This window comes from Hylaeus anthracinus, unplaced genomic scaffold, assembly GCF_026225885.1.
Source record: "Hylaeus anthracinus isolate JK02 unplaced genomic scaffold, UHH_iyHylAnth1.0_haploid 4, whole genome shotgun sequence".
NCBI lineage: Eukaryota > Metazoa > Arthropoda > Insecta > Hymenoptera > Colletidae > Hylaeus > Hylaeus anthracinus.
The window spans coordinates 12046451-12067884 of NW_026535289.1; the positions used below are offsets into that span (position 1 = coordinate 12046451).

Consider the following 21434-nt stretch of genomic DNA (forward strand, 5'->3'; position numbering starts at 1 on the left):
TTGCAAACATTTCGTCGATCTATTAGCTGCCGTTGTAGGCATATCTAATAGTCCCGTACTCTGAGGTTCACGCGGAATTTATACTTTGATTAGTTTCATACGATATGTTTAAAAACTTTATTCAACATCGACATGTTTTCTGATCCGAAAATACTGGAACAATAAATATTAAAGATTTCAAGGAGAGTTTCTGCTCTGTTAAACTACTCTGTGGTGGTGTTTGTGCTCACCTATGCATAGTGGTTATGTGTGTGAATTTTAATACTAGTAGCGCCATCGGTGGGAAAATGCCCAAATTTGTAGTGAAAATAGTTCCCGTTGTTCCTCCTAGATGGCGCCGCTAACTAAAAAGTCGATAATTATTGTTTAAGTAAATAAAATGAACTGAAAGATGATTAATTTGTTATATTAACTAATATATTGAAGCATAGAATCGTATTAACTATAAATTTATGAAAGATAAAGAATAATTTATTAAAGGATTGGTGGCGCCATCGGTGGAAGAATGCCCAAGTTTGTAGCAAAAATAGTACCCACTAATTCTGTACGATGGCGTCACCGTTATCTTTGAATAATTTATACTTCATTTTTCATTTGTAAATAGTTAATATGATTCTGTGCTTCATAATGCTTCAATATATTCGTTAACATAACCAATTCATCATCTTTCAGTATATTTTATTTAATTAAATAATAATTATCGACTTTTTAGTTAGAGGCGCCATCTAGGAGGAACAACGAGAATTATTTACACTACAAACTTGGGCATTTTCTCACCGATGACGCCACTAGTATTAATTACTGACCGCACGCACACGCGCATATATATGTACACACACAACTTCCCACTTTACTTCAAACAAATACAGCTCAGCAAATGAGCGTGTAGTGACAGTGACGAAGTAACTTTGCCATGTAATTATTTGATTTCTTTTTTGTGATTAGTTAATTCATCTGAGATTAAAGTCCAACATTATTTGCGCTATTTATCAATAAGGTGTACCACACATTGACTTAATCAGTAAGGCTGCAGTAGGAGCATTAACTTTGCTAATATCTTGTACGGACTTCAATTTCTCTCCGTTTCACTTCGAAAATACTCAAGATGTCACCGAAAACGAAGGTTTACGTTGTTGGTGTCGGTATGACAAAATTCGAGAAACCAGGCAGACGAGATGATGTAGATTATCCTGACATGGCAAAAGAAGCTGTTACGAAGGCTTTGCAAGACGCACGTATCTCTTATGATGCCGTGAAAGCTGCCTGCGTTGGATACGTTTATGGGGACTCCACCTGTGGTCAAAGGGCATTGTATGAAGTTGGTATTACGGGTTGTCCCATATACAATGTAAATAACAATTGTTCCACTGGTTCTACTGCTTTGCTTATGGCTAAACAAATGATCGAAAGCGGTTCCATAGATTGTGCTTTGGCTGTTGGATTTGAAAAGATGGAAAGAGGCTCCTTGATGTCCAAATTTACAGATCGCACGAATCCTATGGAGAAACACGTGGAAGTCATGTCTGAAATTGCTGGTAACTTTGCAATGATTTATTTAGATATACAACCTTACAAAATTTATAATTCAACCTTATTTATGTTTCTTCCCACCCTTAATTTCAGGTATGGATGCCAGTCCAGTTACTGCCCAGCTGTTTGGAAATGCTGGGATTGAGCATATGAAAAAATATGGTACAAAACCCGAGCATTTTGCAAAGATCGCTTATAAGAATCATTTACATTCCACGAACAATCCGTATTCTCAATTCCAAGAGAAATATAGTTTGGAAGAGATAATGAAATCTCCGAAAGTATTTGGACCACTTACCAAACTTCAGTGCTGTCCGACATCCGATGGTTCGGCTGCTGTAATTCTGGCCAATGAAGACTTTGTACGTAAACATAAACTCGAGTCGCAAGCGGTAGAAATCGTGGCGATGGAAATGTCTACGGATCTGCCGTCGACGTTCACAGAAAAGAGCGCTATTAAGCTTATCGGGTAAGAGTAAGAGATGTATTCCTTAGAAAATCTGTGTTCATATTCAGGAATAAAAATAAATGACGTTATTGTCTTTACGTTTGCAGTTACGATATGACAAAAAATGCGGCCGAGAAACTATTCTCGCAGTGTCATTATAAACCAAGCGACGTGAATGTTGTAGAATTGCACGATTGTTTCTCGACTAACGAGCTCATTACTTACGAAGCTTTAGGTCTCTGTTTACCTGGCCAAGGTGGAAAATTAGTCGATGCGGGAGATAATACATACGGGGGAAAATATGTAGTAAATCCGAGCGGCGGTTTGATCTCGAAAGGACACCCTTTGGGAGCAACAGGATTGGCACAGTGTAGCGAACTGTGCTGGCAACTTCGAGGTCAAGCTGGTAAAAGACAAGTGCCAAACGCAAAACTTGCATTGCAACATAATATAGGTCTAGGTGGAGCAGTTGTAGTTGCTCTGTATCGTATGGGCTTCCCTAAACAAGGAGCAGTCAAGAAAAATGTGAGTGGAATTCCAGATGCAACTTCTTTCAAAGCGTACGCGTTGTTCAAAATATTAGAAATTGCAATGCAAGAGGACAAAGATGATTTGATAAATACAGTTCGCGGAGTATACGGATTCAAGGTACTTGGAACAGGTGGTGCGGAGGGCTTCTGGATCGTAGATGCTAAAACAGGAAAAGGAAAAATTGAATATTACGGGAAAACTAAACCCGATGTTACGATCACGATTAACGATGCAGATATCGTTGATCTTATTACTGGAAAATTGAATCCGCAGAAAGCCTTCTTCCAAGGAAAAATTAAAATTAGTGGTAACATGGGAATGGCAATGAAATTGATTAATTTGAAAAAGCATGCTGCTAAGAAAATCGATCTTCTTCGTTCTAAGTTGTAAAAATTGCGGAGATCGTGAGATTTTGGGATTAGACAAATTTCATCTACTTACTCGAAGCTGTATTATATTCGTTTACATTCGTGATGTATTCGTACACATTGTTTTTTGATATAATAGCAATATAGTAAAGAAAAACAAAAAGTCGTTGACTGTCAGTATGAAATGTAATATTATATAGTTAATATATTGACTTCGAATTTTATTTTTATAAATAACACTGTTACTGTTATAAAGATTACTATTAATAGTAAGGGGATACACAAATTATTTTTTTAAGTCTGAATAAATTTGTGTTTAATGTTCGTACGATTAATGCAAAAATGATAAGAAATACGTACTGAATACATAAATAAATAAGTTTGTAAACGAGGTACATTTAATAGCCGCATAAATGTAATTGTAATGATTGTATTGAAAGCTTAAATTGATTTAAATTACATCTGAGATTAATTTGTACTACATCTTCGTATTATCTTTTCATAGATTTTAAACCAGAACGATCGTTTTGTTTCTGGTTTACTTGTTAAATATTAATTATTAAAGGTCCATCGAACTTATATCGTTGTTATATTGTGCGTCTAGTATACGCGCGATGCTATTGTCATTTTATTAACACGTGTTTATCATACAATAAGGGACACGTATTATTATTTTTTATACTTCTTATTTACATTTCAGGAATACTCCATAACAATGTAGATTAATTTAAACGATAGAATTTCATAAAGTAATGAATTGATTTTGAAGTAGAAGAATTATTTTAAAAATATTCTTGTAATCTACATTCTTATGGATTATTACTTTTGCAAGTGCTGTTGGAATTCTTACTATGTATTGTTAATAACACTGTAGTTGGAAACAGGGTGCAATACAAATATTATATATGATTTTTATAAAGAGAAAGGTGTAGGATTTTATACATATGAAATTGTTTTTATTATAAAATAAATGAAACAAAAACATTGAAACGAATTCTGTTTTTATTTCAAATAAATAATGCATCTTATTTACGAAGAAATTCAGAAACCATGAATTTCGATTAATTTTACGCTCGTGTTTGCTGTTAAAAGTACCGTTGCCAGTTAAATTAAAAAAAAAATTCTATTCAAGCTGGTTCACTCTACCTCGAGAACGTGTATATTTAACCTGGATAAAGAATAAAGGTTAATATCAGTGGCTCCAATGTTGATAACCCATAAAGGAAATGTTTTAATCATGAAACTTTTGCCTGTAATCGTCTTCCTTCAAATTTAAATATTTAACAAGATAATATCGAGAACGTACTTATAAATGTTTACTAATATCACGGTATCATTCGATACAAATACTTGATAATAAAATAAGAAAACTTTGTTCGTTCGCATACGCACGTTATCTGTGTCTCGGTAAACACTGATTACACAACGACAACTAGAGGATCGTATGCGAAAATGTTATTGCGAGGCAGTGGGTTGCGATAATGCATCATAGATGATATTTGTTTCTTTAATTTTGTTCAAAAGTTGCATTCATAAATTTCTTTCTCCTTCCACTTTTCAGAGATACAGTGATACCTGCACGATAAGTATGCATTGACCCTCGGCATTTCTAATGTTAACCACCACCCAATTTATTATCCTCCCACATGCTTAGTTCTATATATACACGCGACGAGGACCACGCGTAATCTAGCTGAAACGACGTGTTTGATACTGGTATCAAAGAAGCTCTAGATCAAATATAATAAAATAAAGAAAATTGTGTACGTAGGTGTACTTAGGTCTGAGTTAGGTTAGGTACTTAGGTCGAGTTCTGGAAAATTAAACGCAAACCTATTCCCCCGTTTATCGAAGAGAGTTTACGTTGATTTACGCGAAACGTTCGCATGACCCTCCGCAAACGTCCCGAGGAAAAAAGAAAGGAATGACAATTTATGGAACCGCTGCCGGTTCCTGGCACTAGTCTGTCTACCATGGATCAAGAGATCCTAGGTTACCCGTTCAGCCCCCCGCGCACGCACATGTGTATGCGAAATGCTCGCAAGACGTGCTATATTTATAGCTAGAGATAAATATACACCCTGGCTAGTCTCCAAATTACCATACGTACGGGCCCGAGTTCGAGTAACGGCCTAACCCCCGTAATAGAAGCATCGTGTCAGTGGTGTTAGTGACGTCTATCGACGGTTTGCGAAAGTCGCGGTCTATAAAGAAAATTAAAAAAAAAAAAAAAAAGAAGAAGAAGAAAGACCACCGTGCGATGTAAACCGTTTTAAGCGTTGCACGCGCGCTGATCGTTGTCGATAGAAGGAACGTTTTCGAATAGTGTATCAATCGTATCGTCGATCGGTCGTCTGGTTCGACTGATATGAGATCGACGGTTTCAACCTGTTCCCTCGGAATGGAAGGCTCTTAACGACTGTTTCGGGATAAATTTAATCGCGACAGCCTGCTGCGTTTGGATTACCATCGATCAAGTGAGTGAACAGTCGATACGGAATTGCATAAGTTTCCAAACGTGGCTCGTAATACGATTTACTTAGGTTTATTATGGTTTCTTAGTTTTAAGAGGATATAGTATAGACCCCATAGATTCGAATGGTCTTGCAGCGCGTTGGACGGGTACTTGCCCCCTCGCTCTTAAGGGGGGAGTCTGGTCCAGCTGATGTATTTTTCTAATGCATATCATTTCCAGATATAATTAATTTTTGTGATTGAAACTTTTTTTTTTACATATAAAGGAACGTTCGAAGAAGAAAATTTGACAGTGTAGATTTAATTTGAATGTATACATATATACAGTGGGTGTAGAATGTATTCGTACACCGATCAATTTCCCAAAAAACTTTTGTGTGAAATTGTAGTTTCTTAACTTGTTTTTTATAAACAATGACATTCTACATATTCTCGGAAATGTCTAAAATAGATAGATTACGAAAAAAAAATAGCTATTTATGTATAGTTGCGAAATTAACAAGAAAAAAAAACAATTAATCGATAGAAATGTTGAAGCAATAAGTATTCGGACAACTGTTTAAAAGTACTTTTTGGAAATTTGATGTTTCCTAATTCGCACGGAGCAATAAACTAATGTGTTTACGTTACAAACTCTGCTGTAAATGGTTCGTCATAAGAATCGTACAAATACATATTCCTTCTATACTTGTTGCACGACCCTTGTTGTTTGGACTATATCTATCTTAGAGACTTCCGAGAATAATTAATTAATTAATAAACTACAATTTCACAGAAAAGTTTTTCGGGAAATTGATCGGCGTACGAATACATTCTACACCCACTGTATGTATACATTCAAATTAAATCTACACTGTCAAATTTTCTTCTTTGAACGTCCCTTTATATGTAAAAAAAAAAGTTTCAATAACAAAAATTAATTATATCTGGAAATGATATGCATTAGAAAAATACATCAGCTGGACCAGACTCCCCCCTTAGTTCTCTTTAACTCTGGTTCTCGTTCGAGAAAGAAAAATAACGTATCGAAACGAACGCGTAGTTAATGGATGCGCCGAACAACAACAATAACAACGCGTATGCAGTAAAAAATTGATTCGTTTTGCACAAATCGAAAATACCAATGCGTCCACAATGAGATCGTACAGACGAAGAGACCTTGAGTCCGCGCAGCTGGTCAGTTCGGGTTTCAAATCGATCGTCGTCGAACTTTCAACCGGTTTAATTCCTTCTGACGGAGTTTCGAATCTCTGCGAGTCGTAAAAGCGCGATAATCTATTTTTGCGACAAACCTGTTTTCTCGCATAGTCTATAAAGACTACCAAGTGCGTCACCAGGCCTCCATTAAGATGCTTCGAAATTGTTTCCCTACCACTGAACCTTATATACGGTCTGATAACAACAACGATGTCGCCGTTGACTCATTTCAGCGAGGAAAATCCTTGTTTGGAAGGTTACAGGGTGAAGCTTCGGTAATTCAAAACTAACGAAAATAACTTTCTTTCGTCGATAATGAAAGAAAAAGAATTCGAATTAAGAACTTTGTGTCAAGGTCGCCTCGACGGAGCGTTTCTCGACCGCTGTGCCTTAAATATTGGGGGGTAGACCTCGAGGACTTTCAGGACATTCTTTCTACCACAATTATCGTATACATTTTTTTCTAACAATTTTCTAATATATTTTGAATAAACGTGGCGATTCGACGTTAGTAAACGAGTTAAGAAATGCGAGGGGTCACTGGCTCGATAGATGCACCACGTTACAGCTACTTATTTCCGCAGGATAATACCTTATCCTCCAAGCCAGAGTCACTATCCGAATTTCATTAACGTATTCACCGTTCGACGGCAGCCAAATATTTCGCGTTCAGCGAAAAGCCAAGCTGCCCTATGTCCTGTCGCTTGCGAAACGCATTCTCTTATTAATTCAAGGTTTCGTTTCTAGGTTCCCTCGAGTCGCTATCTATTAAAACTGAGAAGATCCCGGCGACGTATCGACGTGCATCCTTGCGAGATATGCCAAACGTCGGAAATCTTTCCGGATTTTCGATCGTCGACCCTTTTAATTTCCCACGTATCGTTTATGGTGGTACGAAACCGTTCGACATCTTCCTGTATTATCGTCGTTTACTTTTAACGCAATCGTGATTAAACCAAACGAAGGTTTCTTGTGTTTAATTATACGTTCGATAACACGATCGGCGTTTTCCCATGTCGCGAGTGCTAACACGGTTTAATAATCGAATGATAATTAATTGGGCAGGAGGGAAATGTATCGTTGCGCAAGAAGATGACTACACGGACGTATAGGTTTACCGAAGCATGGGCTCGAGAAGCTCTCGAGAGTAGTCGAGAGTCTCGAGTCGCAGCAGGGTTGCTGTGAACTCTGACTGACTGACACTGTCTATTTTTACATCGAACCTAATAATGTGGCCACGTTGTGGCGTTCCTGTTTCATCGACTTTCATTGTTTTCGTATTCTAATTACTATCCCATTGTATTTACTATTTTCGCTAATCTTCCCGTTACATTCTCGTTTCTATTTTTACCCGTCTCGCATTTCTGTGAATTGACACTGTTTCCAAGCCGCGATTTAACCACATGTGCGACCCACTACACGTGTCGTCGTACGAAGCACGAGTTCGGATACGATTATTCAATTTGACTTGGTTTCGCACGCAGAATGCATCATATGTACTCGTCGAAGAAAGGAGACCCCCTCTGCCCCCTTGGCTTTCACCCCCAAGTCCGATGGCCCACACGCTGCAAACGATGCTTCAGGTACGTTTGTCTTTATAATTAAAAACACCGGCAAAGAGGAATACCGTATCGCCGGAATTTATGCTTGGAAAATCTCTTCAGGGATTACAAAGAGCACGGGGGTAAGAAGGACAGCTTGAGGGACATCACATCGTCCACCCCTAGTCTTTCCTTCGAACAGTCATCGGGACGGTAAATTTATAAGATTAGAAAATTTGTGTAGATCCTCCAAGCCGTGCTGTGTTATCTTATATTAATTATTTCAATTTCGATTCGTCGCGATCTCGATCGTCAGCTCGTCAGAAAATGGAAGAAGAGTGTGGTCGTCCGCCACGAATTTGGCCAAGGATGATTTTAAGGGCAGCTCGGATGCGCCAACGGCATCAGCTGGATGGACGTCGCTCATGGATCTCTCCGCCATCGACAAGGAAGAAGAAAGATTGGAATGTAATTATACCGATCCACAAACTCTTTCCTTTATCGAGGGGTAACTACTGTAATATTGATTGAAGGGAAGGCAGTGAGCCTTCCCTCCGACAAGGGAAGGCTCAGAAGTGATACTCACCGATTGCAATGAAATTTGGTAGAGTGATAGATCTACATATATCTAGAATAAGCGTAACTGTAATATTAGCCGCAGGTGGCCAGCCATTTTTGAGAAAAGTTAGTTTAAATATGTAGTAAAAGCCCATAGTGGGATGCATTCCTGTCGCTAACACAACTTCAAGAGGTATAGGTCAGCGGCATAGTGGCTAGCATGGGCTTTTACTACATATTTGAACTAACTTTTCTCAAAAATGTCTGGCCATCTGCGGCTAATATTACAGTTACGCTTATTCTAGATATAGATCTATCACTCTACCAAATTTCATTGCAATCGGTGAGTATCACTTCCGAGCCTTCCCTTGTGAGTTACGAAAAACAAAAGACAGTCACCGACTGGTTCACAAAGGAACACGTGGTTGAATAGTTGAAACGCGATTTATGTAAAATGAATGATACTCCACACAGGTGAAACCGCGAGGCACAGCTAGTGTACTACAATTTTCCAAATATATGGTCTTTTAACGTAACTTAATCAGCAATGCTCTTGCAGCCAGGAGACCGTCAAAATTGCAGATCAAGGAAGTGATAGACAACAGCAACCACCGAGCCTCAGAGAACGACGTCGAGTTCATAATTCAGGTAGACTCGAGCCTAACGAAACGCTTTCTTCCATCCCGACGCTTTTCACGCAGAGTTGCAATAAGGAATTGTTCAAAACTTTTTGCTATTCTCTCTATGTCGTCTTCAGATGTCGATATCGTTGGCTGATCAGAGTCTGCTTACTTCTCAGCTTCACTCGATGAACAGTTAGATCGTTGATTTTATGCATTTATGAATTTTACATAAGTTTACATACTTTGCATGCGTTTTTCTCGTCTGTACGCTTTGTAAATGCATAAAACTCGCAGGCTAGCAACCGACTAACAAAATATTGATTGCTTTTTTTTTTAATTAAGTATAATACATACAGGAAAAGGTAATTACTCGTTTTCTGAGAATTTTTGTAATTTTTCTACATGTCCTAACATGCACATAGGGGTGTATTTTGTACATGTTGAAGGTCGTGCACACATTTTTCTCAACCACACGAGGAGCACTGTATTTCTTCGTGAGTTTGTGGTTAACCAATCGAGGTTTTGAGTTTTGTATTGTCCTGTGGACTCCTTTAGTACTTCACCGACGTTTCGCGAGCTTTATCATCTTTTTCTGTGGCCTGTACGTACACACCCTTAAGATAGTACTATGATCATTCGCCGTTTCACCATCCTACTCTAAGCTATCGACGAAATACAAATTGATCTTTCCCTGTATATATTATATTTACCGAATAAAAATAGAGTTCAACAGTAGTGGGCAGAGAAAACGTGATTCTGTTATCTGTGAAAATCATGTGAATTCATTATCTATATTTAGGTGAAGAAATCGCGGACCGGTCCTCCGAAAAATGCTCTTCAGAGTGAGGATCACCGGATGGAAGGGGAAACGCCTGAGAAAGTAACAATATCAGCATTCTGCACTTCTTCTTCACCGTTTCCGTTTCGGCGATCTTTGATCTTACTAATCGCCTCTGGTTTAATACACTTGGAGCGCTGTTGCTACGCGAACTATTATCGCTAGATCATCATCACTGTCACATTATGCCTAAGTGTATTGATTAATGCGCATTGCGATTAAGTGTATCGATCGATCACTGCTCGAAATGTAATTAGGGGACGTTAAATACGAGAAATTAAAATAATATCGCGTAAAGAAGCTGTAATAGATCCCCTAATTACGTCGAGCAGTGTGTCATCAGTCAAGGTTCATAAACTGAGTGCGATACGAAACCAAAAGCAAGACAAACTCGAAGAAATAACATTTAAATTTATTATGAGCAGAGCGAAGTGGAAAGGTTGAAAGTACAAGTGACCGAACTGCAAGCGCGATGCGAGAAAGCAGAGAAGGAGAAGAGCGAGATCTTGATGAGACGATTAGCGACCATGGAAACCATATCTAGCAAAAGCTCGTCCAACGAGGTGCAGAAGCTACAGAAGAAGAACGAAGGTATTTACGTGAAAGTAAAGACGGACCTGATTTAAAGAATTAATATAAACTGTTGATCGAATTCTGTCCGTCGTGTTCAGCGCTCGCGCAAGAGAAGACCAGTCTGTTGACGAAAATCAGAGAGCTAGAGAAAGAAGTGAATATAAAAACATTCAGAGGGGAAAGAGACAGAGAGAAGGACGAGCTTCGTTCAAAGTTGAAAGCCGCGGAAAATCTGTGCGAGAACCTGATGGACGAGAACGAAGACATGAAGAAAGAGATCAGGCAATTAGAAGAAGAGATATACGAATTGCAGGACACCTTCAGGTAATCTTGTTTCTCTTCGTTTTTTTTTTGTATACATTTTTTTTTTGTTAAGTGTTAGAAGCCTATATTTTCCTCACTCTCGCATGTTTTTGGCTTCTTTTCTCCAGTTAATATCATTTTGTATATTACAAAAAAAAAAAAAAGCGTACGCAGGAATTGGCCCTTTTCTCTAAACAAAATTGCTTGAATCCGCCTGTCGCAGTCCAGAGAGAAATTTTTTGAAAGTAGTTTGATTCATCGATCGCACTCATTCTCCCCGAAATAAAAAATACTAAGAAGCTATCGTAAGAATTCTAAACGCATTACGATTTATATGAATTCAGGTTCATTAACCGATTGGCGAACACTTGATTCGAATAATGGCGAATTATGACTCGCTCTGGTAACGTTTTCTTTTTTTGTTAGTGAATCGACCGCGGATTTTATGCGATTATGGCTCGATATGGAAAACATAGGCTAAATGAAAACGGAATACGGACTTGTACGAAACGAAACATTAGGACTGTTACATCTTATTATTGTCTCAGTTAGTTAGATTTTGCGGACGTTTTGCAACTGTTCTTTATACTAAGGTACGAATGCATAAAATCCGCAGCCGTGCTTCTCGGTGCTTGCCCCCTACAGTGCTGTTCCTACACTGGCGTTACGGCTTCCATTTGATTGAATGTGTTCGTGAGTAATTAACAAAAGGTAATTACGACTCAGCCTGGCGTATTTTCGATTCGAGCTTACTCCACGGAATTGGATAATTTCATTAATAAGAACGGATGTCTCGTTAGACCTCCGATAGTGTTTAAAACAAATTTTTTTAATGTAAAGTTACACTTGTCAATAATTCTATTATTATCCTGTTCCGATAACGCTGTATCGTTCACGATGGTCCAAGTAAATACGTAATATATGAATATATTTCGTATTGTTAAGGGATGAGCAAGCGGACGAGTACGTCCGTCTGCGAAAAAGTTTGGAACAGTCGAATAAAAATTGTCGAATTTTATCGTTCAAGCTGAGGAAAGTCGAGCGAAAGGTGGAGGAGTTGGAGACTGAAAAAACGACTATAGAGAAGAAGTACGAAGAGGTAAGGAAACAGACAGTCCTACAGTGAAATTAAGTTTCTTAATTTAGCTTAACGTTAAAACCTGGCGCTTTCCAGGTGAAAAAAGTCGACGAATCGTTGAAGAAGATTAAAAATGAATTCCAAAACAGGGCTCAGAAGAAGACGAGCGAATTCACGACCAAAGTACAACTAAAGAAACTGGTGGACGAAATGGAGAAGGAAATAGGTTCGCTCACTGCCACTAAACAATGGACAATATTCGACTGAATTTTTAGTATTATTACGCGTGCTCGAGAAACTTTCAAACATTGTTAATACGATCGGAGTGTTCTGTAATTATTTTAGGCGACATGATGGCCGTTTTCGTAAACGTTTCTGACGGCAAAGAGATGGATATTGACATGAAATCCAAGGAATACGCGAAATACGATAAACTCTTGAAGGAACACGATCTGCTCAAGGAAAAACTCGACGTTGTGATGAAAGAATTGGCGGATGAAAAGGAAAAAAAGAAAACGCCTTTCGGCGCCAAGGCAGATGACAAAAATACAGATCTACAAAACAGTATGTCATGTAATACTCTACGCACCTTAGTTTCGAGTCAACCTTTATTTCTTAAAATGTTCTAGTAAAAAGGAAATTAGACGATGCCGTGACCATGAGGGAAACCGAACGAAAGGCATGGGACGAAGAGAAAACGGCCCTGTTGGAGGAAAAGGAAAAATTAAAGTCGAAACTCTTATCCCTATCCGCGGAGAAACTGAAAGTCTACAACGAAGTCGTTCAACTGAAGAAAGACTTGGGTAAAAATGTTAAACGCGAGCTGAAGTCAGCGCGCGAGAGTGTCGCTTAAAACGCTTTTTCTTCGAACGTAGAAACGGCGAAATCATCGGAGAAGGAAGGCGCCAAGATGGAGAAGACGATAAACGACCTGAAGAAGGATTTGTCGCAGGAACGAGACAGGTGCAAGAAGCTGCAAGACGATCTGTCGGCGTACACGGAACGGGAGTCGAAAATGACACAGTCGATGTCCTCCGTGAGTGATTCGTCGCGAAATCGCAAACGAAATAAACTCATGGTTGACGAATTTCTCTTAAAACGCAGGTCGAGCAATCGAAAACGAAACTCGACGCAGAGGTGAAACGCTTGAAGAAAGAGCTGGAGAGCACCAAATCCTCCAATTCCACGAAGATCAGCGATCTGACGACGGAAATCACGGACCTGAAGAAAGAGAAGGAGAAACTAGTGTCTCAAATCGATCAAGAGAAACAATCGAAGGAGACCGAAGTGGCCACTTTGAAGAAGAAGATCAGCTCGTTAGAGAAGACTGGATTGAATTCGAAGCGAATGAATGAGCTGAGGCAAACGTACAACGAGAAGATCTTGAGTGAGTTGTTTTGCTCTGATAAACGGAGTCGCGTGAGAGAGATTCTATATAAGGTAACAGTGTCCTACGTTACAGATTTGGAGAACGAGCTGAAGAGGGGCCAGCAGGAGTACGACAATCTGAGTGGGAAGTGCAACGAACTCGGTAATCTAAATAAACAATTCGAGTTGGACAACGAAGCTCTCAATAGGTAAATAAGATGAATGTACTCTTCATTTCGTCACTGAAATTCATGAAGAATTCATGAAGACATTCTTGTAATGATATGTTTAATTAAACAACCGCAGCAAACTGAGGGAACAGAACACGGAGCTCATGAGCATTCGCAAGGAACTGGAATCGTTGCGCCAGTCCATCAAACTGAAAGAGAGCGAGTGGAAGTCGGAGAAGGCTGCTTTAGAAGTGAGCATAATTCGGTAAACAGCATTTTCAAATTACAAACGGACGGAAATGTTTCAGAACCGAGTGAAAGAGAGCGAGTTGCCAAACAAGGCTCTGATAACAGACCTGAACAATGACATCAGTAACTTGAAGAAGGAGAACAATACCTTGGTGACGCGATTGGAAGACATAAGGAAGGCTGTAAGCGATTCTATAAGGAATTTAGATTACGTTACTCGTTTGGAGTTTAACCGATAGGTCTAACATTTTCAAAACGCACTTCGCAGAATGACGATCTCTCGGACAAGTTGAAGGACTACGAGGCCGTGTCCAAGATCCATCAAGCTCTGACGCCGGACACTACTGCCCTGGAGACGGAGATACGGAAGCTGAAGAGCGCCCTGGAGAACATGGAGAAGGCGAAGAAAGCGGACCTGGCTCAGTGCAAGATGCGATACGAGCACAGGATCACCGCCATCACCGACGAAATCCAAGCTATTCAGAACCAACTGTCCAGGTACAAGCGCGAACGCGACACGTACAAGCACATGTTGGAAGGCGCCCAGAAAACCATCGCGGAGTTGAAGTCTGCTAGGGGTAGACAGTCGAGCATGTCTTTGGCAAAGTCTGACGAGGTTGGTCCTTTGTAAATATACGGGCCCAACAATAATCGACGTCTTGGAACGATGGAAGAGAAATTTAATGTTGCTTTTCCTTGTTCCGATGCAGGAGGAGGAAGTGTCTAGCACCAGCGCGATAGTCCTCGAAAGGCAGATCGTCAACTTGGAGGACGAGCTTTCAGAGTCAAGATTAGAGGTTTCCAGACTTAAAGCAGAACTCGTCTCTGAAAAATCAGCCAGTCACGTTAAGGTGTCCGAGCTCCAATCGCGGATCAACGAGGTAGAGGCTCGTCTTATCGCAATTTTTCAATCAGTTCTATTTACTCTCTCTCTCTCTATGTATCCATAGCTGGAAGAGGAACGAATGCTGACGAGTGGTAGAACGAAGATTCCAGGGCTGAAAGTTCGCATGGAGTTGGCTTGGCAGAAGGAGAGGGAGGAACACCAGAGGCTGTTGCAAGAAACCGCAACGCTCGCGAGAGACCTACGACAAACTCTATTCGAAGTGCGTTGATTAAAAAATAAAGAAGTTTCGATTTTAAATGACTCGACTATTTTCTCAGATCGAGAGAGAACGTTCCAAGGAACGGCTGGAGACCAAGAGGCGGCAAGACCAGTTGAAGAAGGTGTACGACGAAGAGAAGGAAGAGAGCAAGAAGAAATTGCTGGAGGTAAACAGCGAACAGCTGTGTCGCAAGCTGCGAAATTCGCCGAGTTCCCTGACAAAATGTTTATTTCTGCAGTTGCAATGCGATCTGCTCGAGCTGAGGGATGCCCACGCGAAGCTGAGGACCAGCAACGAGAAGATGAGACGGGAGAAGGAGCGGCACGAAAAAGAGCGGGAAGAGCTCAGGGACGCGATCATGAAGAAATCCAAGCAGGAACAAAACGAGTTGCGAAATATCAACACGTTGCTGCAACAAGTCAACGACTTGACGAAACTTTTCCCTGAATTAAACGGCATAGCTGAGAATGGAACTTCGAACGTTTACACGCCGACGCCACCTAGACGATTGAAGGTATTCTAAGTTGCAAGTTTAATAAAGAAATAAACGTGTAAAACTTGGACCTTCTCGCAGGGACCAAAGTCGAGGGAATCGTCGCCAATGCTGGACTCGAAGGGAGATATAAGAGGTATGGCTAAACGTTATTAATATTTGAATTTGCATTAAAATATATTCATTTGCAGGTTCGAACACGCAATTGGCTGAGAGGACGGAAAAGCTGGAGTACACCATTAAGAACCTAATGGACGTGGCAAAGAAATTGAAGGAATCAAAGAAGGCAGCTGACGAGGCTAACGTGACACGGATGAAGAAACTTGGTAAAAGGTATCAATCACTGGCAATAAATGTTCTATTCAACATGAATCCTGACATTTAACTGTATTCTGAAATTACAGATCGACGTCAGTGGAGAGCGATCCAGGAAAGGGTATAACATCGAGCCGCTCTAAACCACGTCTGCAAAGGAAGAGTCTGTCTTTGGAACAGACATCGCCGCGAAACGACGATGTGCGTATAACTTATAACAGAGATCTTGGACAAAATATAATTGAAATGAATATTAAATATCGCTTGTTTAATGCTTTAGTCGCAACGCATTTGGGGCACCGATAGCAACATGTCCAGTTTGCAGTCGTTAGAAGGTTCAGAAATTGGCGGAAGAACGCTTAGCTTGCAGAGAGATTCCAGCGTGGATAGGTAAAGAGTTACTAGAATTTTACGTGACTTCATAAACGCAGAAGTTCGTTAAAGGTAGTAACGATTCATTATTGTCAATGTTCAGCCGCCTTTCTACTGGTTCCACGAAAAGCGAGATGCTGGAACGAGAGAAGAAGCACGGGAAAGGGATAATAAAAAAACTCACGACTAAATTGACTAAATCTGCCAGCGTGGATGATCCGAACGTTTCCATGGACCTTTCCCTTCAGGTAGATGAATAACGGACGCGTTCGTTCGATGGAAGCAGTAACTCCAAATCGATTTTCCTTTTTGCAGACTTCAGGATCCGAGACGAGCATCAGCGAAAAGACTGAAAAGAGAAATCTGAAAAAGAAGTTAACAGACATGTTTAAAAGAGGTTCCAGGAGCAACAGGTATGCGGTTTAACTTGACTCGTTGAGAGAAAAGCAAAGTAATTCATATTTGCGACAATGGAATAAATATTACAAATCATACTGTAATATCTGTAACTTAATGTTTCTACCCTAAATTAGTCGGACGTAACTCTGCTATGAAAACATGTTCATCGATGAATTTTCATTTTTCAGCGTGGAGAAGAAGCTTAACTCTACGAATCACAGCAGACCACCTTCGAGGAACTCTACGACGTCGAACAAGTAACTTGACAACGTAATTATCGTTTAAGCGTACAACAGCGACAAGTGACGCTACAGTGAAATAAAGGGGATTGCTCAATTACGCGTAGAGCATATACAAAAAGATAACTATATTCTTGTACATATCGGATGTGCCTTTACCGATTGTAATTTATAGACTTGCCATTGTAATTACAGATTTGCACAAGCATTTCCAAGTACTTCATTAAATGTAAAAAAACCGCGCTATACGACGCTGTAAAAAAAAAAGAAACGTGCAACAAATAAACAGCACACTTGTTTCCATTATCGACGCGGTTCTCGTTTCATTTCTTTATTACAATTTTAATCTCCTAAATCACGAGTCCCTCTTGTTTTTCTTAGATTTCCGCTTGTGTTTGGAACTTTTATGCTCTTTGTGCTTGTGCTTCTTCTTCTCCTTCTTCGACTTCTTCACTTTTTCTCGCTCCACCCATACCCCGGAAACTTTAGAGTCAGTCTTGGGTTTCGGTACCACGACACTTTTAAACACAGGCTTCAAAGTCTGAGAACTGGACGCCTCCGATGCAGAATTGTCACTTTTTAATAACCTCGAGGGAAGAACTGGTCCATACATGTCGGGCAACATCGCCGGCTCCACAGGGTTCGAACTACCGTCGTTGCTTTGGTTGGATCCAGTCCCTGGTTCGGGATTTGTCGCGAAGTGACAAAAGTTTACGATATCTTTCTCTTTATTTACATTTTCGTTTGCTTGAGCACTGCTCTTCGAACTCGCGAGTAAACTGTCCAAATCTACTTTAGCGAAAATGCCCCTTGGCGGAGAAGTGTTCCTGTTCACGTTCAATTCGCTTGGCGCTTTACCGATCAGAACTGACTTCACCGCCTCGCTGTCCATGCTTTCCTCTGGCTCCGAATCAGATTCTTCGCTGCTGCTCAAGAAGATCGCCTTGAAGAGATCTTTCTTTTCTTCGGATTTGCTCTTTGGTTCTGATCTCGATGCGTTCTCGTCTTCCTTGACCTTCTCAACTTTGTCCACAGTCTCGGATGGAGCAGTCAAATCTATCGTACTGGGCAAGATTGGCTCGACTTCGGGAATCCTGGAGGATGCTTCTTGAACCTCTTTGCCGAAAACTTTTTCATAAGTAGCCTCAAAATTTCTTATTTTCTCAGACACAGGCTCCAATGCCTGACGATCGTCGAGAGGTACACCGTTATCTGACTTTACTTCCGAGTTCGCACTGGTAACAACACTTCTGTCTTTCGATCGAGAATCGACTATGTCCGATTCTCGAGATACTGTGTCGGTTGCTCTTGAAAATTTCGTAGAATTACTCCAATTAAGAGAATCAAAGATTGAAAACTTAACCGTCTTCTTCTGCAATTCCGGTTGGGCGCAACCGACTCTTGGTTCAGGAATATTAAATCTCTTGCATACTATACTAGCAGGCTTCCATTCTATGCGCTCTCTGGTTAGTTTCCCAAACATTTTCATCTTCACAGCCTGTTTCATTTCGTCCTCCTGGCTACCTTTCGCAGAGTCTCCGTCTGAAGTCACAGAGTCAGAAGCAGCCGTAAACTTGCTCGCAACGTAATCACTCGTTGGCTGATCAAATAATCGAGCTGCTTGCTCGAATTCGGTCCGCTCGTGTTCTCTGTCCCATTCCGTCATCGATAACGGTTGTATACTCTCGAGTTTACTTTGTTCAGATTTCTTGGAGAGAGCTAAGTATTGCTCGAAACGTCTTTGCTTATCAGGATCGGATAAAAATGGTTTCGCTGTACTTTTCTTCGTGGAATCGTCTTCCTCGGATTTGCTACTGTCCGTAATTATTTGGCATTCTTTTGATGTAGAGGGAGAGTCTTTGAACTCTTCCAATTTTTTCAAACTACCTTCGGATTCTTTACTAAATCCAACGACGCCTCCTTTGATAAAACTCTGTAGATTCAATTTGTCCATCCACGACATCGCTCCTTTAGCTTGTTGAGATTCTAGTTTTTGCCTCTCCTCGGTTTGCTGCTTGCCGTGTAAATTCAACGTTTTGGTAATGATGTTGGAAGCAACCGACGGCACTGCATTTGGATGCGTATCCGATACTTTTTTAATACTGGCCGTGTCCTCCAATATTCTAGCCCTGTCCGCGGCTGTAAGATCTTTACGTCTCCCGTTTTCTACCGTGCGAGGTACATTCTCGATTGGTGGATAAAATCGACTTTTTCTGACTGCATGCATTGGTATAAAATCTTTAGGTAACTCTGGAGGTGGGAAAACCTTCTTGGATTCTAATCTATTTTTCGCTGGCGCGAAACCATCTAAACAATCGTTCGTGTGTCCGTGACGAGTATCGTCGGACCACCTCGTCTTCTTCTTCGCTTCCGGACCTAACGCGAAGTCGTAACGCGACATATCTTCCGTTTCGTATATATCTTCGTCGTCAGCTTCGAACGCGCCAACTCCGAACGCTTGTCCATGTATCGATAGCTTCTTGTTTTTCTCTCGTATACTAAATGCAGGAGCATCGAATAAATCTATATGACCGGAAAGTACCGTTCTCCTATCCAAGCCACTGTATCCTATACCAAAGAAATTACCTTTTGGGTTACACCTGTAACAAATTAACGATAATTTAATTTTCATGCCATCGACATTTGTTTACTGTTCAACAAAATTATAGCGTAAAGAATGTACCTGAATGGCTCGTAATCGTCGGGAGCAAATGTAATATCTTTATAATCATCTTCCGAATCTTCCGAGCTACTTTCCGAAGTTGGTTTTCTAGACTGTTGTTGCAGTGTCTTTATTTTGTCATTTCTTCTTCTTATTTTAGCTTTCTCCTTTTTTGTAAGTCTGGATCCAACACCCTGACCTGGCCTCCATCCCATTTGTTTCAGCAGTGTAATACCAACTGTTTCCCTGGATATTAGGTTAAATATTAATGAACAATTAAGGCTGATAATTTTACATTTATAAATTAATAAAATTTTAGATTGAAAAGCTACATACTTTACAGGCTTTAAAAGGGCCTTTAACAGTGGAGTACCAGGAATGGGACCACTGCTCTCACGATTCATTCTCTCTCGTTTTACTCCTCTTTGACCATGGTCAGCATAATCGCTGGTAGCACGAATACCTTTGGGTGCTATTCCAAACTGACTTGTGTCCTCATCATCCATAAAATCTTCCGGTCTTTGAGCAATGTTTTCTGCCTTACTACTCCTAGAGGACTTAAATTGCTGTGGTCTCCATCCATCTTGTGTACCAACTGTATTATAATATCCAGCAGAGAAACCACCCGTAAATGCTCCATGAAATCTACGTCTACCTTGTTCGTCATACACACATTGATTTTCTATGGACATAGGTTTCTTTCTCGGAACATTATCTGCAATAAATCCATGTATAAACAAAGAGCTAATGTATATGGTAAAACTCATCCTAAAAAACTTCAACCTACCTTCGTCTATAGGTTCCAGGGGAACTCCAAAAGAAACATAATTTTCGTCGTCGGAATCGCCCATTTTTAACGCACAGTATTTATCCGATAGTAAACAAGTTCAAACGAAAGCAAGACATAGAGTACTTCTCCTTAATTTATACAACTGTCAGAAACAACGCATTTGAGGTTATAAGGTACGCATGTATATATTATTTACATACGTACATATCGTAGTTTTTCGATCGAGACTTCTAGCTGTCTTTAAGTCATTTCATTTAAATAAGACGTACTTTTACTTGAAACTGTTTAAATTTTAGCTAGATCACTAATTGAACGAAGTGTTCTTTTGATCAATGTTTCAATTTAGAGAATTAATTGCACGACTGTTGGTAAAACGTCATACGACTACTAACACTCGATGAATTCTCCACTGGAGTTGATGGAGGTAGAATGATTACGATTTATAGGACAGATTTATAGGAGTACACACACGAAGATCTATTAATTCGTTTCTTCTGAGAGGAATACTACTCACCAAACTAAGGGATACTATTCTCCCTTCGAGATAGTTGTAACTTTAGATTGGATTTGTTAAATTTGATGTACCAATGATGAATAGATTATTATTTCTTAAATAATTTATACACCGAGTTTCGATAAATATGCACAACATATAAATAATGTCTGCAAAACACTGTTTACCTATATCAGAATTAGGTAGCTCTGATAAGAGCCCCCTATCTCGTACCATTTCGTTATCACATCCAACGTTATCGATTCAGAATAGAACAAAATAGCAACGCTATTAGCGGCAAGAATTGCAACAAGCAGCTTCCGAAGATATCCTAAAGACTAGTTGCAACGTTTATTCCAGTATACAATAGTTACTCGAATAAACTTTTGTTTGTTCGAACATTATTTGATTGTATAATATGAATTGTTATTTTTATCGAACGAACAACGCATCAAGAGTTGCATATCTTTTATATTTTCTATTCAAATATAATAGATTGCGTACTATTCGAGTATCTTTTGAGCAAATTCATGATTCCACGTTTGTAAAAGTTCTCGGTCAAGTTAATAAGTTAATAACTATCCGAAATGCAGAGAGACAACCATCGCTACAAACTAAACGAAATTTTTGGTCGATAGTTTACATAGATAAATTTTAAAAGCTCAGGCATTATAACGTGGTGTCCGATACAAACGACCGTCCCGCATGTCGTAAT

At 39.8% G+C, this 21434-nt stretch overlaps 3 protein-coding genes across 7 annotated transcripts; 2 read left to right on the forward strand and 1 right to left on the reverse strand.

Annotated features, from left to right (window-relative positions):
• Positions 1-868: 868 nt before the first annotated feature.
• On the forward strand, positions 869-3871 carry LOC128894700 (sterol carrier protein 2-like). The gene is made up of 3 exons (XM_054156628.1): positions 869-1535; positions 1624-1999; positions 2086-3871. The coding sequence occupies exons 1-3, from the start codon at positions 1106-1108 to the stop codon at positions 2897-2899; spliced, it is 1620 nt and encodes a 539-aa protein (XP_054012603.1). The 5' UTR covers positions 869-1105; the 3' UTR covers positions 2900-3871.
• Positions 3872-4743: 872 nt separating this feature from the next.
• Positions 4744-17080, forward strand: LOC128894695 (trichohyalin). 4 transcript variants are annotated; one of them, XM_054156609.1, is made up of 30 exons: positions 4744-5354; positions 7297-7440; positions 8034-8132; positions 8214-8303; positions 8407-8558; positions 9208-9296; positions 10071-10151; positions 10535-10700; positions 10781-11006; positions 11931-12084; positions 12160-12289; positions 12409-12627; positions 12693-12866; positions 12939-13099; positions 13168-13450; positions 13511-13640; positions 13738-13852; positions 13910-14032; positions 14119-14466; positions 14561-14731; positions 14801-14956; positions 15015-15122; positions 15195-15470; positions 15531-15585; positions 15641-15782; positions 15854-15965; positions 16045-16154; positions 16240-16384; positions 16452-16549; positions 16724-17080. In XM_054156609.1, exons 3-30 carry the CDS (start codon positions 8035-8037, stop codon positions 16794-16796), a joined length of 4185 nt encoding a protein of 1394 aa, XP_054012584.1. In that variant the 5' UTR covers positions 4744-5354; positions 7297-7440; position 8034; the 3' UTR covers positions 16797-17080. The 4 variants fall into 4 exon arrangements, with proteins under 4 accessions (XP_054012584.1, XP_054012585.1, XP_054012587.1 ...); XM_054156611.1 differs by having other exon boundaries at positions 4746-5354; positions 13526-13640; XM_054156610.1 differs by lacking the exon at positions 7297-7440.
• On the reverse strand, positions 16888-21079 carry LOC128894699 (G patch domain-containing protein 1). Of its 2 annotated transcripts, none has more exons than XM_054156627.1 (5): positions 20741-21079; positions 20224-20368; positions 19773-20151; positions 19458-19682; positions 16888-19374 (listed from the first exon to the last, which is right to left on the reverse strand). In XM_054156627.1, the coding sequence occupies exons 2-5, from the start codon at positions 20285-20287 to the stop codon at positions 17130-17132; spliced, it is 2913 nt and encodes a 970-aa protein (XP_054012602.1). In that variant the 5' UTR covers positions 20288-20368; positions 20741-21079; the 3' UTR covers positions 16888-17129. The 2 variants fall into 2 exon arrangements, with proteins under 2 accessions (XP_054012602.1, XP_054012601.1); XM_054156626.1 differs by having other exon boundaries at positions 20431-21079.
• Between the last annotated feature and the right edge of the window lie 355 nt (positions 21080-21434).